Raw genomic sequence first — 16,801 nt, 5'->3', positions numbered from 1 at the left:
GTGGACTCATCTGACCACAGCACACAGTTCCACAGTCTTTCGGTCCATCTGAGATGAGCTCGGGCCCAGAGAACTCTCCGGTGTTTCTGCATAGAGTTGATGTATGGCTTCCTCCTTGCGTAATACAGTTTCAAGTTGCATTTCTGGATGCAGCGATGGACTGTGTTAAGTGTCAGTGGTTTTCCGAAGTACTCTCGAGCCCAGGTGGCTATAATTGTCACAGTAGCATGACGGTTTCTTAGGCAGTGCCGCCTGAGGGCTCGAAGATCACGCGCATTCAACAGTGGTTTCCAACCTTGCCCTTTATGCACTGAGATGTCTCTGAATTCTCTGAATCTTTTCACAATATTATGTACTGTAGATGTTGAAAGACCTAAATTCTCTGCAATCTTGCATTGGGAAATGTTCCTTTTGAACTGACTAACAATTCTCTCACGAATTTTGGCACAAAGGGGTGAGCCACGACCCATCCTTGCTTGCAAAGACTGAGCCTTTGATGGACGCTACTTTTATACCCAGTCATGATACCTCACCTGCTACCAATTAGCCTGTTTAATGTGCAGTCTTCCAAACTGGTGTTACTTGAATATTCTGTGCACTTTTCAATCTTATTTTAACTCTGTCCCAACTTTTGTTGAGTGTGTTGCAGCCATCAAATTCTAAATTTGTGTATATTTACAAAATACAATTAAGTTGGTCAGTAAAACTATTGAAAATCTTTTCTTTGTACTTTTGTCAGTTAAATAAAGGTTCACATGAATTAACATATCACAGATTTTTGTTTTTATTGCATTTTGGAAAGTGTCCCTTTTCTGGAAACGGGGTTTGTATTAAGAACTCATACACAGTTTTAGAGTTCTGTAGTAGTATTGATAGTGTTCTAATTAGTTCTGTATTTTGTTTAAATACATGATTTGTTACTCAGTTAAATGGCAGTTTGTCTTTTATACGCTATTTACTATTTCCATGAAACATTGGCTAATTGGGGCAGCCCCTTAATTGGACCTAAATGTACTGGTCCTAGTAGTCCCATTAAACTAGGGTCTGTTGTATATAGTGTATTTGCAACACATGAATATATAAACTGACCAGAAACAAAGAATTATAAGTGTTTATTACTGTAAGGAGAGGAAATATGATGACTCCTTAGGGTAAATGACTTAAGTTTATACAGACCCGGAAACAATGTTTTTCTCATTACAATATTTTCGAGGTGACAGGGAGGGTTAACAAGAACGCTTAGTAAAAGGTATGATCTCAACAAAAGGACATATCAATATCCTCGTGTTTGTAATAAGAGAAAATCCATTTGGAGAGGATTAAAACAAAGCAGGAAGGAAAATTATATGATCTCACGCATTGCAAGCATTCAAACAATGGAGATGAGTTAGAGGTGAACATCTGCAGACTAGTCAGAAAGACATATAAGAACAATAATGATTTTAACAATCACAAGGTAGGCTGACTCATGGGATTGAGGTGGGCAGTATGTTTAGGGCAACTAAAGGCAAGGTCAGGATTCGTATGTTTCTGGCCCAAAAGGAACTGAGTGTTAACAGATGGTAGATCTGAGTGTAGGAGGACACTTAGCCATGAAGTCCTGGTACCTCCTAGCCAAGGCCGCCGATTACATGGGAACACTGGAAAATGCATTTGGCACACCAGGGAGCCCAATGAAGATCATGACAGGGTTTCAGAACATGTGTCAGGAGAAGGGGGAGAAGCTTTCTGCCTACACCTTTTGGCTAGAGAGGCAGCTAAGTTGCTTGCGGCACAGAGGAGCCATTCAGGAGGCTGAGTTAAGAATGGACCAAATAGCAAGGGCTTGGGGTCTCCAACTGCCTTGTAAGATGCACCCCCCCCCCTCCCTTGTTTGTTGAGCTGATCAGAGATGTATGAGAGGAGGAGAATGCGTCGGAGGCACAGGAGGCCTCCTTCAGCAGGGTACAGTCCTTGGTAGTGCTCCCCTGCGGTGAAGTGGCCATGGATAGCCTGCCCCAGGGAGTGGTAGAGGAGATTGTGGCAGAGTTGAGACCTGAGGTGTCCCAGTTGTTATCAGCAGGTGTGACCTCCCCAAATGATTGAGCTGATAAGGAGGCAGATCCTCTAAGGGGACGGCTGCTAGCAGCCGGTGTCACGCAAGAAGGGGAGTGGCTGGTATTGTCTGTTATAACTGTGGTGAAGAGGGACACTTCAGGTGGGAGTGTGAACGACGGCAAACCCTTTGGAGAGGGAACCCCCGGGTACCTAAGCAGAGAGTCATTGGGAAAACTTAAAAGAGACCCAGTGAGGGGATGGCCTGGTGTATCGGGGTGGGGGGGGGAACATTCCCAGCAGTATATTAAGGAACACCCTGAAGCAAAGAACCACATTCCTGAAGACTTAGTGGGGCCAAGCTCCAGTGTTTTGCTATGGATAGAGGTTATTTGTGCTAGAACCATACTTGACATAGGATCGTAGGTCACTTTGCTGTACTGTTCATTTTACAATCAATATTTGACGCATTTACCATCGACGCCTTTCAGTGCACAAGAGATCTGGGGTCTTAGTGCGGGTGATTATCCGTATGACGGTTATTTGTCAGTGAAACTGGAGTTTTAGGACGTCAGTGTTGGAGTGGCTGAGGCCCTTGATACATAAGCACTAGTTTGTCAGGACCCCATTGAGTCTTGTGGGGACCAACACTCTTATTGTGAGGAGACTCATGCGAGCCTGCAAGGAGAAAGCTGGAGAGAGCTTCCTGAGAACATTGTCCATTCACCCAATGTTTCGAGCTGCTTTTGAGGAAATACATGGCTGCAGTGGGCTGGATAACGAATTTAGATGAGGGAGTGTGTGGTTCACCCAGTCCAAGCCAATCGTGTTATGGCCCAGGGAAGTAGTGAGAGTAATGGGGAGCCCCAAATTTCCTGGAATGCCCGAGGGCGAGGCCCTCTTGGTGGATTCTCCGAAAGACCACGAAGAGGAATCGTGAGTGCCTGCTGGATGAGGCCCGAATTGCAGAAGCCCTCGGTTGTACAGGTAAACAGAATGGCAGTGGTTGTCAGGAACACTACGAAGAGGGAGGTCGCCTTCAAGCGGGGGATGCCCCTGGCGCATCTTTTCCTGGTGACGGTATTGTCTAGTGCCCCTGTGAGACAAGTCAGGGAGAAACTATCTGCAAAAGGTGGAAAGTTGACTGCTGAGTCATTCAACTTCAGGGACTCACTGGTACCTGTGTGTTGGAAGAGGAGGTTGGTAGAGAAGATGTTGAAACTGGAATGTATTTGTTCCACTGACGAGTTTGATGTGGGTTGTTCCAAGAGCACTTGTCACACTATGCGGGTGATCGAAGACACCCTGTTCAGAGAGGGGTCACAGCGAATGGCCCCTGCAGAGGCGGAAGACGATTGGCAGCATTTGTGTAAATTGAAGGAAGCTGGGATCATCACCGAGTCCTGAAGCCCCTACATGTCGCCAATAGTAGTAGCCAGAAAGAAGAATAGGAAGGTACGGATCTGTGTGAACTATAGGACTCTGAACAGGCGTACCATCCCTGACCAGTATACGGTCCCAAGGATCGAAGACTTGCTGGCCTGTTGGAGTGGTGTGAAGTGGTTCAGTGTGCTGGACTTCAGGAGTTGATATTACCAGATCCTCACGAGTGAGGCTGATGATGAGAGGACAGCCTTTATATGTCCACTGGGATTCTTCCAGTTCAAAAGGATGCCCCAGAGCATATTGGGAGCTCCTGCAACCTTCCAGTGGGTCACGGAGAAAACGGTGGGGGATATGTATTGCTTGAGGTAATGTGTATGTGGATAACCTCATAGCGTTTGGGTCCACCTTGGAAGAACATGAAGCAAGGCTACTGAAAGTGCTGGGCTGCCTGAAAGTTAAAGGATTAAAACTTTCCCTGGAAAAGTGCCAGTTCTGCAAGACATCTGTTAGCTATGTTGGGCACATAGTTTCCCGGCATGGAGTAGCTACAGATCCGGCTAAGATTGGCCAAGACCTTTGCATTTGTCCCTCGGGTTTTGTGGTTACTATCAGAGTTTCATGAAGAACTATGCAAAAGTGAGTCACCTATTGAATCAGCTTCTGTGTGGTTACCCTCCCTTGGGGAAGAAAGGGAGGAGGACAAAAGGAGATGAGGGTAAAGAGTACCTTAGCCCTTCAGAGCCTTTTGGACCGAGGTGGGATGCAAAACGTGAAGAGGCCTTTCAGTCGCTGAAGGAGATGCTGACCCAGGTGCCGGTGCTGGTTTTTGCAGACCACTGATTACTATATGTACTGCATACGGATGCCAGCAGAGAGAGCTTAGGGGGTGTCCTTTATCAGGATCAGGGCACTGGGTTGAGACCTGTTGCATTGTAAGAATCATCTGCTGCTTAATGTGAAAAAGACTAAGGAGCTGGTGGTGGGCCTGAGGAGGGCTAAAGCACAGATGACCCCTGTTTCCATTCAAGGGGTCAGTGTGGATATGGTGGAGGATTACAAATAACTGGGGACACGAATTGACAATGAACTGGACTGGTCAAAGAACACTGAGGCTGTCTACAAGAAGGGTCAGAGCCGTCTCTACTTCCTGAGGAGACTGAGGTCCTTTAACATCTGCTGGACGATGCTGAGGATGTTCTACGAGTCTGTGGTGGCCAGTGCTATCATGTTTGCTGTTGTGTGCTGGGCCAGCAGGCTGAGGGTAGCAGACACCAACAGAATCAACAAACTCATTTGTAAGGCCAGTGATGTTGTGGGGGTGGAACTGGACTCTCTGACGGTGGTGTCTGAAAAGAGGATGCTGTTCAAGTTGCATGCCATCTTGGACAATGACACCCATCCACTCCATAATGTACTGGTTAGGCACAGGAGTACATTCAGCCAGAGACTCATTCCACTGAGATGTAACACTGAGCGTCATAGGAAGTCATTCCTGCCTGTGGCCATCAAACTTTACAACTCCTCCCTCGGAGTGTCAGACACCCTGAGCCAATAGGCTGGTCCTGGACTTATTTCCACTTGGCATAATTTACTTATTATTATTTAATTATTTATGGTTTTATATTGCTATATTTCTACACTATTCTTGGTTGGTGCGACTGCAAAGAAACCCAATTTCCCTCGGGATCAATAAAGTATGTCTGTCTGTCTGTCTATTTGTCAGCTGGAGTCTGTCGTCCTATGAGAAAAACTAAACCATGCACATGTTGGAGTTTCTGGCATTAAAATGGGCTGTGGTGGATAAGCTGAGTGACTACCTCTGTGGTGCCAAGTTTGAGGTGAGGATGGACAACAATCCCCTAACTTATATCCTGACCTCGGCGAAATTGGATGCCATAGGCCGTCGGTGGTTGGTGGTGTCGTCTGCCTATGATTTCAGCCTGAAGTACCGGCCGGGAAGCCGGAACATTGATGCTGATGCTTTGTCCTGACATGCACATGAAGGGCTGGACAGGGACGAAGAGTGAGACAGCATTCCTGCTCCGGGGGTGAAAACATTGTGTCAATTTGCCATCACGGTGAAGGCAGATGGAAAGCAAGGGCAAGATTGAGCAGAGTGTGGAGCTTCTGATGACACCATTCCACAAGTTTACTGTAACCTGACTGTTCTGAAGATAAATCAGTTGCCAGAATTGAGTTCTGGGGAAGTGGCAGCTGCTCAGCGAGATGATCCGTACATTGGTACCATTTGGTTAGCGGTTGAAAAGGGAGACAAGGCTCAGGCAGAGAAGATGAAACATGCTGCAGTGCCTCCATTACTGTGAGAATGGCCCAGGTTGGAGCTGAGGAACCAGATCCTATACCAGGTCATGTCACCTCCAGACTGACCTCAGCATTCCCAGCTGGTTCTGCCTGAGAAGTATGATTCTCATGATGATTCTGGACATTTTGGGGTTGAAAAGACCTATGGATTGCTCAGAGACCAGTTCTACTGGCCTCGAATGAAGCTGGAGGTCGAAGAATACTGCAAGTCATGCATTCGATGCATATGGAGGAAGACGTTGTCTACGCGGGCAGCTCCCTTGTCCCACTTGCAGAGTGCGGGGCCTCTGGACCTAGTGTGTATGGATTTCCTGTCAATAGAGCCAGATGCCAGCAACATGGCGAATGGCTTAGTCATCACTACACCAGATATGCATGGGCTTTCCCTACCAAGGACCAGAGGGCGTCCACAATGGCCAAAGTGTTATGGGAGAAGTATTTCATTTATTACGGCCTCCCCAGGTGGATACATAGTGATTAGGGACGGGATTTCGAGAGTAAGCTCATCCATGAATTACTGAGCATACTTGGAGTCAAGAAGTCGAGGACTATTCCCTGTCTCCCGCAGGGTAATCCCCAGCCTGAAAGGTTTAATCGGACCTTGTTCGACATGCTCAGAACCATGGAGATCAGGTGGAGTGAACGTATTAGACATCTGGTCCACTGTTACAACTGTACCTAAAAAGAAGCTACCAGGTACTCACTGTATTATCTGATTTTTGTGCACGAGGTGAGGTTGCCCGTTGACCTTTGTTTTGGGACTGGTGAGGGTGACCTACCACTGAAGACTTATCTGAAGTATGTGTCTGATATGAGAAGGGAGCTGAAAAAGGCTTATGAAGTAGCTGGGGTTGTGGCTGCCAAGCAGAATCAAGGGAATAAGAGGAGGTATGATCAAAAGGTGAAGTTCTCCCAACTTTGGTTGGGAGATCAGGACCTCATTAGGAAGTTGGGGCTACCCGGAAAGCATAAGTTGGATGACCGCTGGGCGGCTGTGCCCTATGTGGTGGAGAGTCAGATGCCAAACGTATCAGTTTTCTAGGTGAAACCAGAGGATGGGAATAGGCCTGTCAAGATTCTCCACTGGAACTACCTGCTGCCTCTGGCAGGTTGACCCACAGCCCGATCTGGAGCCTACACCTAGTAAGAAGACTCTGCGACGTCACGGGGCGACTGAAGGACCAACAACAGGAGAGATTAGACCAGCCCCTCCCCTGCCTCTGAGTAGGATACTGATTTGGAGGATGAAATGAGGGTGTGGTATATACTGCCTTTTGCTAACTCCCCACTGAATGAAGAAGAGATTACCAACCCTTCTGTCTGAAAGTAGGTACAAGGGGGATGTCAGAGGTAAGGTTTTCACATAGAGATTGATGGGTGCGAAGAATGCACTGCCAGTGACAGTGGTGGAGGCTGATACAATAGGGTCTTTTAAGAGACTCTTAGATAGGAACATGGAACTAAGAAAAATAGAGGGCTATGCAGTAGGGAAATTCTAGGCAGTTTCTAGAGTGGGTTACATGGTCAGCACAACATTGTGGGCCGAAGGGCCTGTAATGTGCTGTAGATTTCTATAGTCTATCTTCTAGAATATGGAGTTAGCAGAATGAGCATCAAGCTCATAGTGTTTTATCAACATTTGCCCCTGGATACTTTCACTCTCAAGGTCCATACTAATACAACATACCTGCCTTCAGCTAAACATAACCTCAAGAATTCTAGGTTAGTGGGCAAGATTCATGACAAGAAGTCACAATAGAGAACTTAACAAGCAATCATAGTTTTGGACATCTCAGTTAGAATGGACTGTGTGCCTCATTTAACTTAAATTTTCTCTACCATATAAAAAAGGATATTAAAGCAAACCCAACTGCACTTTCTTAGACTAAGATATGCAGTGTGTAAAGGACATTTACGGAAGATTTAATGGCTTTAAACAAAACTATTTTTAAAGGAGGGTTAATGGTGCCTAACGGCAATTCCTTTGCTTGCATCTTCGGATACAGCTCTAGTTCCATCTTTAATATCTCTATTTTCCCCTTTCAGGGTTCTTTTGAAGACCCTGACCTGGAGTTACATGCTGACCACGGTTCTTTGCAGGAATGGGACCCACTCTCGGGGTTCCATAACTGGCTGTTGTTCAGCACGCCAAAAGCTCAGCCTAAGAATCCGGCTCAAATTCGAAAGCCTAGGATCTCCGGGCTTTGGAGACAGGCATATTGAGGGTTGGTGTCACGACAGGAGACCTGTGTGTCGTCGGTGGAGTCAAAATATCTACTGTGTGCCTGGAGACCCGAAATCTTTGCGATCTTCAGGTACATAGCTCAAAAAAAGTGATGTCACGGAGTTTTAACATCGTAAGCCAGCGAGTTGTTTATGTCTCCCCACTCACTGGGAAAATGGAGATACTGCTTGAGTGCTTGGTGGCGGTGCCAATGCTTGCTTTTTATTGCCGGTGGGGGAAGGGGGGATTGTTGCTCGCTGCCGCTTATGCATGGGAGGGGACTTCGGGGTTCTCACATTTAACTATTGTTCATTCTTTGGGGCACTCCTCTCTTTTTGTGGATGGTTGCAAAGAAGAAACATTTCAGGATGTATATTGTATACATTTCTCTGACATTAAATTGTACCTTTGAACCCTTGAACCACAAAGCAGTACTGGGTGAAAATTTGATGTGACAATGAAAAAACGGCTTCACTTTATGCAGCAGTAACTAAAGTGACTGAATAGATCAACAATTCAATAGCAGCCTCTAAAAGCAATGAGATCTGACAGAGTTGTTGAAGTACTACATTGAAGCATAAAAATTATTTTTATGATATCTGTGAACAAGCCAACATTTATAATACCTGTGGACACTATAACCATTTCCTTTTAGTACTGAGAATTGTTGTAGATGACAATACTTAATATGTTTTGCTTCCATCTTCTCTATGTGCTCCAGGTGCCAAACATCACATTATTGGCCCCTTGGAGATGTTTATATTGTAGAAAGATAGAACATAGGGCATTACAGCACAAGAACAGGCTCTTGGGACCACAATGTTGTGCAGAACCAAATAAATTAATAGTCAAATGGCCAACTAAACTAATCCCTAAGGTCTAGACAATGTCCTATTTCCATTTTCATATTCATGTGACTGTCTGAGCATCTTTTAAATGTCCCTAATGCATCTGCCTCGATCACCACCCCAGGAAACACATTCCAGGCACCCACCAATTTCTGTGCAAAAAAAAACCTTGCCCCTCACATCTCTTTTGAAATTGCCTCCTCTCACATTAAAAGCATGCCCTCAGGTATTAGAGATTTCAACCCTTGGAAAAGGGTACTGTCTGTCTACTCGATCTATGCTACTCATAATCATATAAACCATTATCAGATCATAAACACAATAAATTCTACAGAGGTTGAAATCCAAAGCAACATACAGAATGCTGGGGGATCTCTGCAAGGCAGGTACATTCATGGACATGGTCAGATAGTTGATGTTTCAAGCCGAGACCCTTCTTTAGGACAGGAAAGGAAGGTGGAATTAAAAAATGGGGTGGGGAAAGAGGATAACTAAAATGTGATAGGTGAAGCCAGGTGGATGGGAAAGGTAAAGGGCTGGAGAGGATGGAGTCTGATAGGAGAGGAGAGTGGACCATAAAAGAAAGAGAAGGAGGAGGGGCACTGGAGGAGGTGATAGGCAGATGAGAAGGGGTACAAGGCTAGAGTGAGGAATGGAAGAATAGGGAAAGGGGAGGGAAATGTTTTGTACTGGAAGGAGAAATCAATATTCATGTTATCAGGTTGGAGGCTACCCACACATTATATAAGGTTTACAGAATATAAGGTGAAGCTCCTCCACCCTGAGGATGGCCTCATCGTGGCATAAGGGAGGCCATGGACTGGCATGTCAGAATGGGAATTGGAATTAAAATGTTTGGCCACTGGGAAATTCACCTTTGGTGGATGGAGCGGAGATGCTTGACAAAGTGGTCACCCAATCAATGACAGGTCTCACTGATGTAAAGAACCATATTGGGAGCACCAGATACAATAGACAACCCCAGCAGATTTGTAGGTGAAGTGTTGACTCGAAGGACTGTTTGGGACCCTGAATGGAGGTGAGGGAGGAGGTGAATGGGCAGGTGTAGCACTTTGACCGTTTGCAGGGTTAAGTGCCGGGAGGGAGATTAGTTGGGAGAGACAAATGGACAAGGGAATTATGGAGGGAGTGATCCCTGCAGAAAGTGGAGAGTGACGGGTAGGTAAAGATACATTTGGTGTTAGGATCTCTTTGAAGATGGCAGAAATTGTGCAGAATGATGTGTTAGATGTGGAGGTTCATGGGGTGGTAGGTAAGGACAAGAGGAACTCTATCACTGTTAAGGTGGCAGGAAGATCCGATGTCCTGGAAAGGAAAGTCTCGTCCTGGGAACAGATGTGGCACTAAGAAAAGGGTATAACATTTTTATAGGAGACAAGGTGGGAAGAGGTACAGTCAAGGTAGCCATGGGAATCAGTAAGTTTATAAAAGATGTTGGTTGACAGTTTGTCTTCATAGATGGTGACAAAAGAGATCGAGAAAGGGAAGGGAGGTGTCAGAAATGGACCAAGTGAATTTAAGGGCAGGGTGAAAGCTGGAGGCAAAGTTGATGAAATTGATGAGCTCAGAATGAGTACATGAAGCAGCACCAATGCAGTCATCAATATAGCAGAGGAAGAGTTCAGGAGCATTACTGGTGAAGGTTTGGAACATTGACTGTTCAATAGTAGGCATAGCAGGGTCTCATATAGGTGCCTGTGGTTACCCTTCCAATCTGGAGAAAGTGGGAGGAACAGAAGGAGAAATTATTGAGGGTGAGGACCAGTTTTACCAGACAGAGGATGGCGGTGGTGGAGGGGAACTGGTTGAGTCTTTAGTTGAGAAAGAGTCAGAGAGCTTTAAAGACTTCTTTATGGGGGATAGAAATGTAAAGTAACTGGACATTCATGATGAAAATGAGGCATTCAGGGCCAGGGATTTGACAGTTGTTGAGGAGATTGGGAGCATGTGGATTGCAGATGTAGGTAGGAAGGGACCGAACTAAGGGAAATAGAATGGAGTCGAGGTATGAGGACATGAGTTCAGTGGGGCAGGAGCAGGCAAAGGACAGTGAACCTACCCCGACAGTCAGGCTTGTGGATCTTGGCGATAAAAGTGCACAGTGCAGGGTAAGGGAACCACATGTTTGTGGCAGTGGATGGAATTTCTCCAGAGTTGATGAGCTCAGTGGCGGTGTCAGAAACCGTTTTCCGGTCTTCCCTCAGCCTCCACTGCTCCAGAGAAAACAACCAAACAACCTGAGTTTGTCCAATCTCTTGCTGTAGCACATTCCCTCAAATCTAGGCAACATTCTGGTGAACCTGCACCTTCTTCAGCATCTTCTCCAAAGCCTCAACATCCTTCTCTAATGGGACAACCAGAACTGTATTCAATACTCCAGATGTGGCCTAACTAGAGTTTTATAAAGCTGTCACATATTTTCCTGACTTTTGAACTCAATGCCCTGACGAATAAAGGCACGTATGCCATATTCCTTCTTAACCAACCTTTCAACATGCGTTGCCATGTCTCAGGGAGCTATGAACTTGGACACCAAGATTCCTCTGCTCATCACCACTGTTTAGGGTCTTGCCCTTAACAATATACCATCTCTTTACCTTTGACACTTTTGGCACGTGGCCAAGTGGTTAAGGTGTTGGTCTAGTGATCTGAAGGTCGGTAGTTCGAGCCTCAGCTAAGGCAATATGTTGCGTCCTTGAGCAAGGCACTAACCACACATTGCTCTGCGCCGACACCAGTGCCAAGCTGTATCAGCCCTTGCCCTTCCCTTGGACAACATCGGTGGCGTAGAGAGGGGAGACTTGCAGCATGGGCAACTGTCGGTCTCACATACAACTCTGTCCAGTGCCCTGGAAACTTTCCAAGGCACAAATACATGGCCTCACGAGACTAACAGATGCCTGTTTACCAAAGTACAACACTTCACATTTGGCCAAAAATTATTCTTCATCTACTGTTTCTCCATGCTGATCTCAGTGTATTTCTATGTTACATTGACCTTTCTATTATAAATTATTATAAATTACTACGATTGCACATTGCACGTAAAGATAGAGACGTAACGTAAAGATTTTTACTCCTCATGTATGTAAAGGATGTTAGAAATAAAGTCAATTCAATTCAATTCAGTTCAGTATCTACAACTGATCTGTATCCAGATGTATTCTTTACTAGTTTCCTACACTATCCACAACACTACCAATCTTTGTATTATCTGCACACTTATTAACCCACCAATCTACGGTACATTTTCATCCAGATCATATATATATATATGATCTATACAGTTCCCTGTGAAAAACCACTAATCACAGACTTCCAGCTCGAATAAATCTTTTTGACTACCAGCCTCCTTCTTCTATGGGCAAGCCAGTTTTGCATCCAAACAGCCAATTCACCATTGATCCCATGTATCTTAATTTTCTGGATGAGCCTTCCATGATGGACCTTAAGGAATGCTTTACTAAAATCTATGTAGACAATGTCCATAGCCCTCATCAATCACCCTTATCACCTCATCACAAAACTCAAACAAGTTGGTAAGACCTGACTTGCCTCTGCTCAAAGCCATGCTGGCTCTCCCCAGTTAGGCCATGGTTTTCTAAATGCCTGTAAATCCTATCTTAGGATTTCTCCTAAGATTCTCTTAGGAATTCTCTCCAGCAATTTCTCTACCACTGATGTGACACTCACCGGTCTATGGTTTCCAAGATTATCCCTGTTTCTCTTCTTGATATAAATGCAAACCCATTTATTTTGTTTAGTGCTTCATTTTGTAATGATTCAACAGGGAAAACAAAGATTGGAAGGAAACATAATTATTCAGCTTCATGTGGAGTCTTGTGTTTCCAACATTACAGTTTGGCATGGGGCTGAGAGCTGTTGCGTATTTAAAATAACTTTACAGTTTCACTAAAGTAGGTTGAAATGAATTTGGCGAGCTTCCAACAATCCTTATTGGATTAAGTGTGTGGTCCTCTTTATTAGTGAATTGGCACTTGATCTTGAAGGTTAAAATAAATTGGATAATGATTATAGGTATGAATGTGGAAGATGGTTATAACAAAGGTAGGATTGCAAATTTCTATGATAATCCTATTTCATTGATAAAATTAGGATTGTCACCCTTGTTCTTCAAAAAACAAAACATCTAAATGTATCAATATATTAGCATAAAATCATTAAAATAATATGCCCATTTTGATGAATATTTGTACCTATTTGTAAAATAAATGAAGATGCGTTATGTTCGTGTGTGTTGAATTTGAAGCTCAAAACAGTTTGTTGCATGGAATGAATTTAATTTACAAAAGGCTTGGTCTGCTCTAGTGAGATCATTAACCTTCTTCTACTTCAAAGTAGTTCTGGGATTCAAAAAAGTTGCAATCCAAGTGGTAAGTACCTCTTTTTATAAAGTATAAAGTACAAATCAAATACTAAGTCCAGCTGTGGCCCCTCAAATCATGGCAATTTATCCCTCTGTGTATGTAGCATTGTTATGAGGGCATCAAAAATCAAGGTCGCAACAAGGAAATGAGTGCACCTTGTGAATGCCTGCACTTTGGAGAAGCTTACATTTTGGGTAAATGACCACACCTGTTTTGTCTGCTGTTGTGGGGTGAAAGAAAAGTAGTTGAACTGTTGAGTTTGGGTATATCAGGTTGGAGAAGCAGCATCTCATATTCTGTCTGGGTAGCCTCCAACCTGATGGCATGAACATTGATTGCTCTCATTTGCGACTATTTCCCCTTTCCCTTCTCTCTTTTTCCATTCTGCATTCTGGTTCCCTTCTCTTCCATTCTCTTTTCATCATCTGCCATCGCCTCCCTCTGGAGCTCCTCCTGCTTCCCTTTATTCCATGGTCTACTGTCCTCTACTGTTAGATTCTTTCTTATTCAGCCATTTACCTCAACCATTTCATCTCCCAACTTCCTTACCCCCCGGACACCCACTTTCCCCTCACCTGGTTTCAACTATCACCTGCCAGCTTGTACTCCTTTCCTGCTTATTATTCTGGTTTCTACCCCCTTCTTTTCCAATCATGATGAAGTGTCTAAGTCTGAATTGATTTATTCCCCTCCATAGAGGCTGCCTGGCTTGTTGAGTTCCGCAAGTTTTTTTGTGTTAATTGTGAATTTTGCTGTTTTGCGATAGCAGTACGGTGCAAAATGTAAAAAATTACTATAAATTATTAATTGTGTGCAAATAAAGGAATAATAAGGTAGTGTTCATGAGTTCATGCGCTGTTCAGAAATTTGATGGCAGAGGTGAAGATGCTGTTCCTAAGTTGCTGGTGTGGATCTTGAGGCTTCTGTACCTCCTCTCCAATGATAATAATGAGTGCATTTCCTGGATGGTGGGGGGTCCTTAGTAATGGGTGCTGCCTTCTTGAGGCACTGTCTCTTAAAGATGTCCTCAGTAAGGAGGAGGGTTGTGAACATGATAGAGCTAGCTGATACTGCAACTCTCTGTAGCCTGCTTTGATCCTGGGGTGCATTGGAGTTTCCTTACTAGGCTGGGATACAAGTCAGAATGCTCTCCACCGTACAGCTGTAGAAATTTGCAGGCGTCTTTGGTGACATACCAATCTCCTCAAACTCCTAGCACAGCAGATCTGCTGGTATGCCTTCTTAGTGATCGCATCAGTGTGTTGGGCCCAGGATAGATCCTCCGAGATGTTGACACCCAGGAACTTGAAGCTGCTCACCCTTTGCATTGTTGACCCCTCACTGAAGACTGTTGTGTGTTCTCCTAACTTCCCCTTCCTGAAGTCTACAATCAATCCCTTGATTTTGCTGACACTGAGTGCAAAGTTTTTGTTGCAAAAACACTCAATTAAATGATGTATCACACTTCTGTGTGCTTCCTAGCTGACATTTGAGATTCTACCAACAACAGTGGTGTCATCAGGTAATTTATAGATGACATTTGAGCTGTGCTTAGGCTCACAGTTATGAGTGTGGAGATAGTAGAGTGGTAGACTAAGTACACAGTTTTAAAATGTGCCTGTGGATTGTCAGCAAGGAGGAAATTTTATTACTGATCTGCACTGACTGTGGTCACCCAATGAAGGATTCAGTTGCAGAAGAGATATAGTATCTCTTCTATAGGTTTTGAAGCTTAATGGTCAATACTGAAGAAGCACTTCTTCACAGTAGGTCTGAGTGCTACTGGTTGGTGATAGTCATTGACGCAGCTCATCCTGATCTTGGCCAGCAGTACGATTGTTGCCCTTTTGAAGTAGGTAGAAACCTCAGAACTCTCCAGCCAGTTGGTCAGCACAGGTTTTCAGTATGCAGCCAGGTATGCTACTGGGCCTGACGCCTTGCAAGAGTTCACTCTCTTGAAAGATGTTCTAACATCAGCCACTGAGACAAAAAACACAGGGTCACCCTGTAGTGTTATCCTCTGTTTGAAAGCTTGCATAAAAGTCATTGAACTCATTGGAGAGTGAAGCATCACAGCCATTTATACTTTAGGTTTCACCTTAAAGGAAGTAAGGGCATGCAAATCCTGCCACAACTGTCGTGCATCTGATTGTGTCTCTGTTGACATACTTATTATATTGGAAATGCGGAAGAGGCTACAAATTCAGGGTGTTGGTTAGAGCGAGGTGTAATTTTGCTTTGGTGCGAAATGGCCAGCTTACTGAATTATGCAGTTGTGTAAAATGTTAACTTCACTGGAAGTGAAAATCAAGACAGATTTAACTTGTGCTGCTAAGTTGCTAGTACCCCATGTTTTTGTTTACACAAAATAAAGACTGACACAACACTATTAAAATGTGCTTTGATACTGTATTTTTGTCAATTCAACAAAAGAAATGAATTACGATCTTTACACTTGCAGGAAATAGAAGTGCCAAATCATTTTTTATTCTCACTTTTGGAAGCAATGGTTTAAATCAATGAGATGGGTTGATTGGGAACTTGTCAGGGAAGTGAAGTGTGTGCAGTGAAAATTACGACTGAGAGGATGCTCAGGAAGCTTAATGGTCCGAGGTTGGATACATCTCCTGGACCTGATGGAATGCACCCTCAGGTTCTGAAGGAAGTAGCTGGAGAGATTGTGGAGGCATTAACGATGATCTTTCAAGAATCGATAAGATTCTGGATTTGTACCGGATGACTGGAAAATTGCAAATGTTACTCCGCTATTTAAGAAGGATGGGAGGCAACAGAAAAGAAACTATAGACCTGTTAGCTTGACATCAGTGGTTGGGAAGTTGTTGAAATCGATTGTTGGGGATGAGATTACGGAGTATCTGGAGGCACATGACAAGACAGGCCAAAGCCAGCATGGTTTTCTGAAAGGAAAATCCTGCCTAACTAACCTACTGCAATTTTTTGAGGAAATTACAAGCAGTGTAGACAAAGGAGATGCAGTGGATGCAGTGTACTTGGATTTTCAGAAGACACTTGACAAGGTGCTGCACATGAGGCTGCTTAGCAGGATAAAAACCCATAGAATTACAGGGCAGTTACTAGCATGGGTGGAGCATTGGCTGATCGGCAGAAAACAGAGAGTGGGAATAAAGGGATCATATTCTCACTGGCTATTGGTTACCAGCAGAGTTGCACAGGGGTCAGTGTTGGGACTGTTGTTTTTTATGATGTATGTCAATGATTTGGGCTATGGGATGAATGGATTTGTCGCTAAATTTGCTGATGATACAAAGATAGGTGGAGGAGTGGGTTGTGTTGAGAAACAGAGAGACTTATTTCGTTTAGGGGAATGGACAAAGAAGTGGCAAATGAAATACAATATTGTAAAGTGTATGGTCATGCACTTCGGTGGAAGAAATAAACGGGCAGACTATTATTTAGATGGGGAGAGAATTCAAACTGCAGAGATGCAAAGGGACTTGGAATCCTTGTGCAGGATACCCTAAAGGTTACCCTCCAGGTTGAGTCAGTGGTGAAGAAGACAAATGCAATGTTGGCATTCATTTCTAGAGGTATAGAAT

The 16,801-nt window shown here is 44.2% G+C and overlaps 1 protein-coding gene across 4 annotated transcripts in view; it reads left to right on the top strand.

Annotated features, from left to right (window-relative positions):
* The window catches only part of cracd (capping protein inhibiting regulator of actin dynamics), a 242,402-nt gene that overhangs the window by 81,437 nt on the left and 144,164 nt on the right, over positions 1 to 16,801 (top strand). For 3 of the 4 annotated variants that reach the window (XM_073064617.1, XM_073064619.1, XM_073064616.1), the window contains exon 2: positions 7,789 to 8,057. The exons of the other annotated variant lie outside the window; for it this stretch is intronic. In XM_073064617.1, the coding sequence (XP_072920718.1) occupies positions 7,820 to 8,057 (238 nt within the window). In that variant the 5' untranslated portion in view covers positions 7,789 to 7,819. The remainder of the gene's footprint in view (positions 1 to 7,788; positions 8,058 to 16,801) is intronic. 4 annotated transcript variants of the gene reach the window in all.

Source organism: Hemitrygon akajei, chromosome 13, assembly GCF_048418815.1.
Source record: "Hemitrygon akajei chromosome 13, sHemAka1.3, whole genome shotgun sequence".
Classification (NCBI taxonomy): domain Eukaryota; kingdom Metazoa; phylum Chordata; class Chondrichthyes; order Myliobatiformes; family Dasyatidae; genus Hemitrygon; species Hemitrygon akajei.
This window is presented reverse-complemented; position numbering and strand designations above follow the sequence as displayed.